The 10925-nt window shown below is 35.7% G+C and overlaps 1 protein-coding gene across 1 annotated transcript in view; it reads left to right on the forward strand.

Moving 5' to 3' along the window:
* HECTD2 (HECT domain E3 ubiquitin protein ligase 2) overlaps window positions 1-10925 on the forward strand; it is a gene marked incomplete at its 5' end in the record, with an annotated part of 31092 nt that overhangs the window by 4115 nt on the left and 16052 nt on the right. The window contains 9 exons of the mRNA XM_017725858.1: window positions 819-957; window positions 2400-2502; window positions 3356-3445; window positions 4016-4080; window positions 5112-5157; window positions 6254-6363; window positions 7572-7720; window positions 9471-9594; window positions 10325-10421. Coding sequence (XP_017581347.1) covers window positions 819-957; window positions 2400-2502; window positions 3356-3445; window positions 4016-4080; window positions 5112-5157; window positions 6254-6363; window positions 7572-7720; window positions 9471-9594; window positions 10325-10421 — 923 coding nt within the window. The remainder of the gene's footprint in view (window positions 1-818; window positions 958-2399; window positions 2503-3355; window positions 3446-4015; window positions 4081-5111; window positions 5158-6253; window positions 6364-7571; window positions 7721-9470; window positions 9595-10324; window positions 10422-10925) is intronic.

The following is a 10925-nucleotide window of genomic DNA, read 5'->3' on the forward strand; positions in this document are numbered from 1 at the left end:
TGTGTGGGGGTGTTTTTTTTTTTTTTTTTTTTTCCTTTTTTTTTTTTAATCCTTCCTCTCTCTCAGCTGCTGTGCAGGTTTTTTTTACCCTTTCCTAAATATATTGTCACAGGGGTGCTACCAGTGTCACTGCTGGGCTCAGCTTTGGCCCATGGTTGGGTGTGTTTTGGAGCTGTGTTGGATGCAAGAGGCAGCCCCATCTCTCCTCTCACAGTAGCTGCGCTGTTGCCAAGTCTTGCCACTCTAATCTGATCAAACAGTCTCAGATCAAATAGAAAGTAAGGAGTAGAATAGAAAGACTTTGGCAAAGCACTGCCAGTTGTACTAGAATAGGCAGCCAAATTTATTGAGAAGTGTTCAAAGATTCTGTTTCACCACAATTCTCTGTAAGACAAAAAAAATTTGCCTTTCCCATTTAGTTTTTTGGAGAGATTCTTTAAGGAAGCTGTAGATGATCCACAGTCAGCTCTAGTTAAAATTATATATCACAGTGTAGAAAAACAGACTGAAGTCTTGTCCTTGTATGACAGTTGCACTTTGGCGTGGTTGTGCATGAGATTTTTCTTAGCTGTAAGGAGCACCAGTGTTGCAGTTTGTATATTAAATATTTACAATCTATATTGTAAATACAATAACGGGCAACACTGCTATTTTTATCAGTTAGCCAAATTTTCCACCATGTCTGCATGTGCACATGGTAAGAGAAGAATACTTTTTTAAAGAACTAGAATCAAACAGTGTGAGTTTTCTTTTTTCCCTGGTACCTATATATTTGTATTAGATGCATTGTATTTATTCTTCTTTGCCTTTCTTTTAAGGGAGAGACCTACCACCTCTTTGCCTCGATGTAAGGCAAAAGCAGCGCATGTCTATAGACACGTTACCCCAAGAACTGAAAGCACCATTTCCTCCTGAACCTTCCCTTCCAATTCGAACCAAAACTGTGAAAGACTTTCAGTAAGTTATACTGGTGTTCCTAGAGGTGTATTTTCTTCCTTTCTTTGGAATTCTTTTCATTTTGACCTAATTCATGCATTTGATTTTGTTAATCTCAAATGAGGAAACAGTTTCAGTAAGACTGACAAGGAGTTATTTTGGCTATGATGGTGGGATTGATAACGCTGTTACTGTGAAAACTATCAAAATATTTTTTCTAGCTTGAAATGTTGTTCCACACAGAAAATGGCAAAACTTATACTTCAGAATTAGAATTAGAAATGCAGTGATTGTTTAGTTTTGGAAAAAAAATACGTATGGCTTATTGTAGGCTAGCAAATCCCTTGCAGTCTTAGATGTTTTGGTTATAATGGGAATTATTTCTCTCTTCCACATTTGAAATTTTGTGCTTCCAGTGAGGAAAAGGAGTGCTTTTTGATTATTCAGTGTATATTTGGTGGGAAAGGAAAGAGGGTATAAAGGAAAATTTGCAAAGAGGTGATCCTTTGCTCATACTCAGGTGATCTGAAGAGCTGAATTTTTTTTCCATATTCAGATTTTTGGATCTATTGACCACTGCCTCTGGACAACCTGTGGCAGTGTTTCACCACTCTCATTGTGAAAAACTGCTTCCTTATATCTAATTTAAATCAACCCCCCTGCAGGTTAAAGCCATTAGCCCTTGTCCTGCTCCTTTGAATCCCCAGCTGTGAGCCCTTACCACCTCTCCATTTCCCCTCTCCCACGATTGCCAACCTCTAGGCAGGGCTAGGTGCTTCTCAGTTGGATCTGGCAGCTGCTCCCTGCACTGAGCTGGGTTTGGGTTTCCCCATGCTGAGGATCTCTTTCACAGCCTGCAGCAAAGCAGGAGGAAGCAGCTTTCAGGGGAAGGCCTTGCACAAGTCCAGGTAGATGATATCATTCTTCCATCATCCACCTTCCAAGATCCCCTGTAACCCTACTGGTAGAAAGCCACCAAATTTGCCCTTAGTGAAGCCATGCTGACTGTCACCAGTAACTACCTTGTCATGTGCCTAAGATTAAATTCTATTCGAAAAATTTTTAAAGAAGTAAAATTTTGTAGAAATTCTAGTGAATTTGAGTAGTTTAGGAGCCTTCATACTTAAAATTACTCTGAGAAACGTTATCATGTCAGTGTAGCTGCAGCTTAATTCTGTTCTGTTCTGCTAATTGTTTGTCCTAACATACTGAACTGTGACACTGTGAATTAGCATTTTGAATAGAAGACATTGCTCAGGTGTATCAAACACAAACTATGCTTTTGTTCTCTTACAGTACCATGATTTTTAAATGACAAGGAAGATGTTAGAAAGCTACGGATATTATACTTGTCTGTCTTCTAAGTGTGCTTAGTGAGAAAAGCTTAAAGTTACAGTGCATTTTAAAGTCTAAGTGGCTGGAAAGATCAAACCATTACCAGTATTTGATTACATTCTCTCTAGGGATGATATGGAAAAGTCGAAGGCATCGGGAGATTGGAAAGCTGTACATAATTTTTATTCTACAACTTTTGATTCTTTCTTGGAGATAAATGCTGCATTTAAGGTAGAAAATAATTCCTAATGCTGTTTAGTAATTACAGTGCTTTGTATCTTCAAAATGTTTACAAAAATATCATTTAAAGACTTGCAGACAGGTATTCAAGACCACTAAGACCATTTTTTCATGACCTCACCTGCCTTTTGTAGACAATCTGTTATTGCATTGATTTATTGATTCCAGTTTAAGCAATTGTATTTGGAGTTTGTGGAGCTTTAAAATTGCAGTATGTAGGTTTTTTTGTGACACTGTGACTGTGTAGGTACTTTCTACACAAATTACAGTTTTAAAACCTCCAAGCTAATGCGGGGGCCCAGGCAAATCTGGAAACAGAAATTCCCTATCCCTAAAAAAAGGTGTGATATGGGCTCTGTTATAGCTGTTCATGTGTTATGATGGCATACTTGGTTTTCCTAGGGAATAGTTATATTTATGTTTCCGAGTTCATGCTAAATTATTATTTCCTGCCTATTACAGAGCAAAATGTGCTTATGATATTTGATATGGATGGTAGGGCCTAACCCATGGCTTTTTGTTATTTAACAAGTATTGAATGCTTAAAATTTTGTTGTCTTTGTCTGATAATGGATCAACAACAAATGTGAAAGATGAAAATTCAATGTAATTCATTATTTGAAACCCTCTTACATTTTAAAAATAGAATGACTATATAAGTATGTGTAGGATTACTATTGTTTTGCTCCATCTTTAACATACTAATTGAAGAAACTTACATTCTTATGTTTTGATAATGAAAATACTTCTATCTGAATGTGTTTTCCTAAGCTTGCTGTTAAACTTATATTTTCAAAGATAGCTATAAAATATTCAAAATGCTTCATTATTATCTAACTTACAGAAAGATACCAATTCTCCATTTAATACCATTGAGGACTCTGGAATCGATGCAAAATTTGTGAATGTTGTCTATGATGCCTTATTAAATACTGTAAGTAGAAGAAAAGAATTCATGTTTTATACCATTTATATCAAAAGTTTTTCCCAGATAGGCACGGTTTCTGAAGAATCTCTCAAAACATACTTTAAATGATCCCATGAGAAGTACTGCAGAATCATGACAGCTGCTCTAGTAAAAGAGGAGGAAATTTTTCTTACTAGTAAAGCATAGTTTATATTGTGGTAGTTCTTAAAGACCACATATCTTAAAGATATGACATGGCTGTGATGGGACACTGCATGGGGGGAAATAAAGAAAATGTGAGGATGGGGATAGTAAAAAAGTAGGCCCTGTGCCTAGTATACAAAGGACAGGAGTAATTTAGAAATCATACTTTAGAGTTTTTAAGTTGGTTTAAGTGTTGAAAGGCACCATTGGCACAACCCCAGACCTCAGCTAGTATATCTGTGAGGAAGATATTTAGGAGCTCAGCATCATAACACAAAAGATTTCTTAGCTGTCTTGAAATGCAAGCAAAGAAAACTTGCTTGTTTGTACAAAATCTGGTATTGAATATGTGTAATTACTTCAGATATGATTTTTCCTCTCCTTTTTTGATAGCCTCAAGATATTCAGAAGTCAGTCCTAAAAGGAATAATTAATGGTCTACTACAAGAATGGACAGGGTAATTATAATAAATGTTTGCATCAGTGCTGTGCCAGCACTTCAATCTGCTATACGTTTTGTCTTTATTGTTTTAGACAAAGAAAGAAAATGTTGTGATGCAACTTATTTGATACATAAGAACTTAATCCCTTTTGGCAAATCTGCTGAAATACATCTTGAACTCTGTAAGCTGACGTTTAACCTCTGAGAGGCAGATCCATACCCAGCCATACATTCCTTCTCCAAATCTCAGCCGCTTGTTGCCAGGGCATTTCTTTGGACATCTTAATTGCAAGATGAATTAAGGAATTTAACTAGGGTAGAACTTAACACTCGTTACCTACCCCCCACAGCAACTAGGACAAATCCCTATCGACAGTTTGCTTCACAATAGTGTTCATGTGTGGCAGCACCATGGAAAGAACAGTGCAGGATGCAGAAGGAGATAGCCCAAAAGCAGGAAGTTTTCGTGGAGGTGATGTCTTAGCATGAAGAAATAGAAGTGAGAATGCATAATGTAATTCATAAAAAGGTGTAGCAAGAGACAGTGGCTTGTTGTGACTCACATGTGACCCAGGTCTTGGCTACCCTTGTCTCCAACTTATGCTGCTTTTTGTGCTGTTGCTGGATGTGCTTGTGGTTATGCAAAAACCTCGATAAACACAAAGAAGTGCAGAGGCTGCAGTGGTAGAAGTGTATGGAGAATTCTTGCAGGACATACTGAAGAAGGGCAAATAAACAACTCTGGTGTCACTCGAGATAGAAAGTAATGTGGAATTCCCTCTGTGGAACATCTCTGACTCTTCAGTTCTGACCTTTTTTTGGCCTTCTCTCATGTTTTTAAATATGATGATAAATAGCCTGCTGCCTTTAGACAATTGTCAGAATCTGTAAATGGCCTTTTCAGTTTTTGAGAGCAGTGAAGATTCTTAAACATGGTATTGTATATATATTGGCAAAGCAAAATAAAGTTATCCATGATTTCATGACTCTTAATGTCTGTAAATTATGGATACATATGGTTCTGTTTATTATTTCATTTGTTCATAGGCCACGAACAAAAGATGATCTTAGAGCATATTGTATACTTCTACAGGTAAGAAAAACACCGTATTTTCATGTAAGTACCTGTGTGCTTAATGTATAATCTATAAACCAGTATACTGTGCAAACAAGTTTGTATAGCTGAGATACTTCACATCCAATTTACTGTTGTAAGAATGTATTAAAATACGGGAAAAGTGTAATGCATGATGGGAATGGGAGCTTAAGGGAAGACAGTTGATGGGGAAAGTTGCATAGATTAAAATTATGCACTAATAGACAAGTAATTATTTCCTCTTATTTTCTGGGTTGAAAGAATAAATATTTTACCTACTTATTTGTTTTTATGTCATCCTCATGCCCAGATTTGCTTTATTAGGATGCTGTAACTCTGAAAGTTTTAGTATATGTGCTTTCGGATATTGCTGTAACTTTCTCCAGTGTTGCATTTTATCCAACCTACCTGGCTGACTTTCTCCATTCTATCTGACTACATTGTCTGATTTCTGCCTGTGGTCACCTTTTACCTTTGCTGCTATAGATGGCTTGCATTTGTAGCAGATTTCCCCTTTACATTTTGCTGGTGTAGATAGCTAACACCTCTGGACACAAGAAGCAGTTTCTGCTGTTATTTGAGAATATCAAATGGCAATTTAATTTATCAAGACAATAGTTTTCTTCTCTGGGGTGGTATACTAGCTGTGAAAGAAAAAGAGTATCTCCGGCTGAAACGTGGGAATGTGTGAACACATGGAATAGAGGGAAAATTAGTTTGGATTGATGTGGGATAGAGAGGAGCTATAAGAATTCGTATTACTGATATGAAAAGCACATCACTCAGAGGAGTGTAGTTTTTGTTACAATGTAAAAATTAATCCAGAATATTGAGTACTGCCTTTGGGCTACCTGTGGGCTTTCTTTTGGGGGAAAAAAAAAAATCATACTTTTACAGTATAGCAGTTGGGTATTTTTTATTTGGCTAGAAGTTGTGAGTTGTTTTTTCCCATAGTTTTACCACTGTCACAGCTATTTTGTGAATTACTTTCATGTGTAATTGTACTGGCAACAACAAACATAAGAAAAGATCCTAATGACTTTTTTCCCTTTATGCAGTTTATTAACCTAACACTTTTTTTAATCTTTTTCAGAATCCTCAATTTAGTAACACTTCTACTTATGTCATCTATGCTCACTTGCTAAGACAGATAGCAGCCTTAACAGAAGCTGACCATCATTTCCTAGTGCACTGGTCTAAAAAGTAAAAAAAAAAAACCAAAAACCCCACATGACAAATTCCATTTCTAGGATTACGATTGTTACTGTATTTCCATTGATGTTGACTGTTTTATAAATTATATGAAAGTTGATTTAATTGACTAAAGAGATTGTTTTTGTTGCTTTCAAATACATATGGACATAGTCCACTAAGTGATACTGATTTATAGATGCAAAATGTATATAATGTATAAAAATTATTATATTCATAAGAAGCAGCCTTAATCACAAATAACTTATCAGAGTTATTTTTTGATAACACGTGCAAAATAACTTGTGTGTAAATTTTTAGTTATATTTTTATGTGGTATTATTAAAACAAACATCTTTATGATCTTTTTTTTAAATTAAGTTTTATCTTGCATAACTTGCAAAAGATACTGTAATGTTACTACATTGTACAGAAACCACAAAGGAACTAGAGTCCTTGCTTCCTAGTGTGATAGAGGTGGTGAGAGTGTGGTTAGGGCATTAGATTTGTAATTAATTGAAATAACTCTAATAACACCTCCCAAAAAAACTCTAATAACACCAAGTTATGGGGATAACTGCCCGAAGACCAGCCCCTAAGATTGCCTTCCATGTACTGACTGTGCAAAAAGTTAGTTTGAGGTAAAAAAAAGTTTGGCCATATTCACAATTTCCATATCTCCTAGGAAATCTTAATTAAGGATTTTCTTCTCTGCAAGAGTGGTAATTCAATTTCCCTCCCCTTCCCTATGTCCAGATATGCTTAAAATTGTGGTAAAATATTATTTCATTTGAACTGCATTTGCAAATAAGGTGTCCACTTTTGGTTAAGGATGCAATAGACATATGCTTTTAGTCTTAAAGCATTTATTAGAAATGGAAGCCATTAAAATAGGAATGCTCTTGTTTAGCATAGGCTATTTTAACCTGCCTACACATATATGTGTATTGTTGTGCTATTATGGAACTGGTGCAGCACGTAATTTAAAATGTGCACCTGGCACAAGCATATGAAGCATATGCCACTTTTTTATGTAAAAGGACCAAGTATCTCAAATCAGAATTCCTTAGTATTCAGAGTGTGGAGTGAAATAGATAAGGATTTTTTGTTTGTTTACTTAAAGTCAAGAACAGATAATGATTCTGTTGCTTTGAAATCTGTTAACAAACTCTAGTGTAGACAGTAATCACAAGAGACTAAGTGCAGCATGTTTGTTTTAGGATTTCACAGAAGAGGTTCAAGCAGGTGGTGGATAGGTTACTGCAATTTATTTCTTTACGGCTGTTTCCTGCAAAACCTGAAGAGTTTCCACCTATGGTGAAATGTACCTGGTGGATTCCATCAGCAACAAAAGTCCTGGCTTTATTTAGTAGGTATTTTGCTTGAACTCTGTATGCATCTATATGTTTATATATGTATATTTGTGTGTGTATATAAGGTTTGTTTTATACAGACACACACATATTGGGAGAGGATAGTTTTTAATGCTCCTCTTCTGGGGGAGACTAACAATGATTGTGGCATAGTATAAACTACAATAAAAGGCTAAAGAGTAGTAAGCAACAGAGTCTTCTGTTGTAAATCTTCCTACTCTCTTTCCAGTAGAGGCTCATTGCTGTGCACAGTTTTCCTGTGACAGCAACTGAAGATCTGTGGATACTGAAAAGCTAGAAGCAGAGAAACTCTCCAGCTTTCTGAGTATTTTGTGAAAGTCCTGCTTTCTCACGCAGGCTAGCTGAAAACAGTTTGGGTTTTTGTAAACCAAGACTTTATCTAACACTTGCAAGCTTGTTATGCAGTATTGTTATGGTACATTGGAGAAAATGTTTTGAAATGGGTGTTGTAGAGTCTTAACCAGTCATTCTGGGAGGTGGTTGATCAAGGGACCAATAATCTTATGCCATTCTAGTGAACCAAGATATATAAATGAGTCTGTAAGTTCGTAAAGGGTTCTCTTCTTTTGGACTTGACTCTGTGTCGTTATTCTCACCGTCCCTGGTACAACAGCGACATCGATCATTCAAACAAATCTACACAAGTGACCAATGGTTAAGGCTTCCCTTAGATTTATAAAAGAAACTCTTAAATGTGGAGCTGCCAGAATTTCCTCTGTAATTCACCTACCCCCACGGAACTATTTAGCATCTGAAGAAAGTTAGGCAATGCATGTGCCTCTTACATCCAAAACTACATCTTAAAAAAAGTATAAATCCGTGCTTGGCTCAACATAGAGCACAGCAAATTTGACTTCTGCAAATGTAAACCTTCTCAACTGCTGCCAAATGGTGATTAGAGCACTTTCTTTCTCCTTTTTAGGAGAAGACAAAACCAGAAATGAAAATTAAAATTGGAATTAAAATTTTTTCACTGTCAACTTAAGACTTTTACTTAAAAGTATTCTGCACAATCCTGCAGAGTTAGGTGCACAAGCTAAATTACCTAAAACAAGAGACATGTTTTATAATCATCTATGAAAGAGTTACTAGCTCCTTAATTCTGGAAAAAGAGCTATTTAGTAGATGAAAAGACACTACTTTGTGTCTGACAGACCAAAATTAAAGTATGCTGAAGTGTTAATAGAGAACTTACTGGCCATTTGACATTATGTGAATGTCATTGTATAATGAGATAGCTTAAATGTGAATTGGCTTTCTTCCTTTGGTCAACTACTTAATTTTTGTGCAGGTCTAGATGGTATACTGGAAAAAATGTAGATTTTCTAGCCATAGCTGCTTGAAATGATATGGATTTCTTAAACACTTTCATTTATCAAACTGCTTTTTTCATCAATTTCAGCAGAACATAGTATCCTTTATCCATGAGACCTTAATTGAGTGTATGTCAGTTAGGAAGCTAGAATCAAACTGATGCTCCCTTATCATAAATGGGCAGAACTAGGGATTTACTGTTTTCTACAGCAATTAATGCGATGTCCTGTGGGGTTACGTTGTAGCTGTAATTCTGTAGTTAAGACTTGAGTTCTGTAGCTAGGTTATTAATTTTTCAGTATTATTTTAGACTTGGCTTAAAGTTTCTGAGATCACTGGTGCTCGTGATGCCGAGAAATGAGATATGCTGAATCCAGGCATTGTTTTAAAAGACTTCTGTGTTCTTTTTAGATGCTGCAAATAGTATGATTAGCCCTCCTATTATTTCATATACGGATTTCTATAATTCTACGCTTGATCATATTGATCTTATGGAAGAATATCATAACTGGCAATGCTATGGGAATTCTCACAGGTAAGAGGAATAACTGCATGTTTCTTGTTTGAGTAGTACTTCAAAGCACTGTGTCTAGTATATATTAAATATAGTGGATGGATAGTGTCTGTATATATGATATGCATACTGTTTATGTGTATGGAGATCCACATTAAATAATGTATTTTATTGAAAAATATAGCTAATATTTACTTGCTGCTGCGTGGATGTGAGATTGACTGGAATAAATCTCATTCTGTCTTTTCAAACTGGAGAAAATACGTAAAATATGGATGATAATAAAGTAAGTTTATTAATTACTGGCATAGACTTCTAACTGTGTCTTACTAAAGACATATTTTAGCCTCCAATACATTCATAGGCATTTTCCTTGCCTCTAGCAGCGGTTGGGGAAAACTTGGAGACCATAATTTGCTCCACTGAATCAGGTATTTCAGGCTACGCTTCTGTCTGATACCTGATAGTCTTCTTGAGAAGGAAAAAACCAACTAAACAAAACAAACCACACAAAACCCAAATGACAAAAGATAAGTATTATTAATTTCAGTTTCTAGCAGTACTTGCAAATAACAGTTTGTTCTACTGAATCAATTATTTCTATAAACAAAGTGAAAAAAAAGCAGCTATTTGCAAATTATTGTCAGTGGAGGGATTAGTTATGAATGATAATTCACTCCTGTATTCTTAAAATGAAAATAATATGCTAGATGCTAAAAAGAAAATATTTAATCTTCTTTTCTCTTGTTAGGTTTTCTTTCTGTCAATACCCATTTATTATTTCTATAGCAGCAAAAAAAGTTATTATTCAAAGAGACTCAGAACAACAAATGATAAGTATTGCACGGGTAAGTCCCTCAATGATAAATGTCTGTGTCTCATCCCCACCACAAGTATTTGTCAGACTGATATTACACATGACCTGTCATTACAACTTCTAGAATTTCTGACTACCCTGAAAAAGAACTTAAACCATTTTATTATGAATAGTCTACAAATGTCCATGCTGGGTTCTCTCAGTATTTTTTTTTGTGTACTTAGTTTCAGGATCCTTATAGATAGCAGTGTTGTAGAGAAAGAGTAATTGACTTACTTTTTTTCCTCTTTTGAGAAACCAGCATAACATGCTAGCATGTTAAATTAACAAGATGATTAAGGAAGAAAAATTCTGTGAAAATTTTGGACTGTTTTGTATTTTATTCTTTGAAGGTGTGTTGTCATGGAAGACCAAGATTCAGCTGTATACTTTCAGGTCATGGAAGAGGTACTGCTTCTGGGCAGCCTCTTCAGTTTGGAAAGAGGCGTTGTCTGCCTCCCTCAGTGCTAATTTTCTACAGGTGACAGGTGATACT

Source organism: Corvus brachyrhynchos, unplaced genomic scaffold, assembly GCF_000691975.1.
Source record: "Corvus brachyrhynchos isolate BGI_N302 unplaced genomic scaffold, ASM69197v1 scaffold61, whole genome shotgun sequence".
Taxonomy (NCBI): domain Eukaryota; kingdom Metazoa; phylum Chordata; class Aves; order Passeriformes; family Corvidae; genus Corvus; species Corvus brachyrhynchos.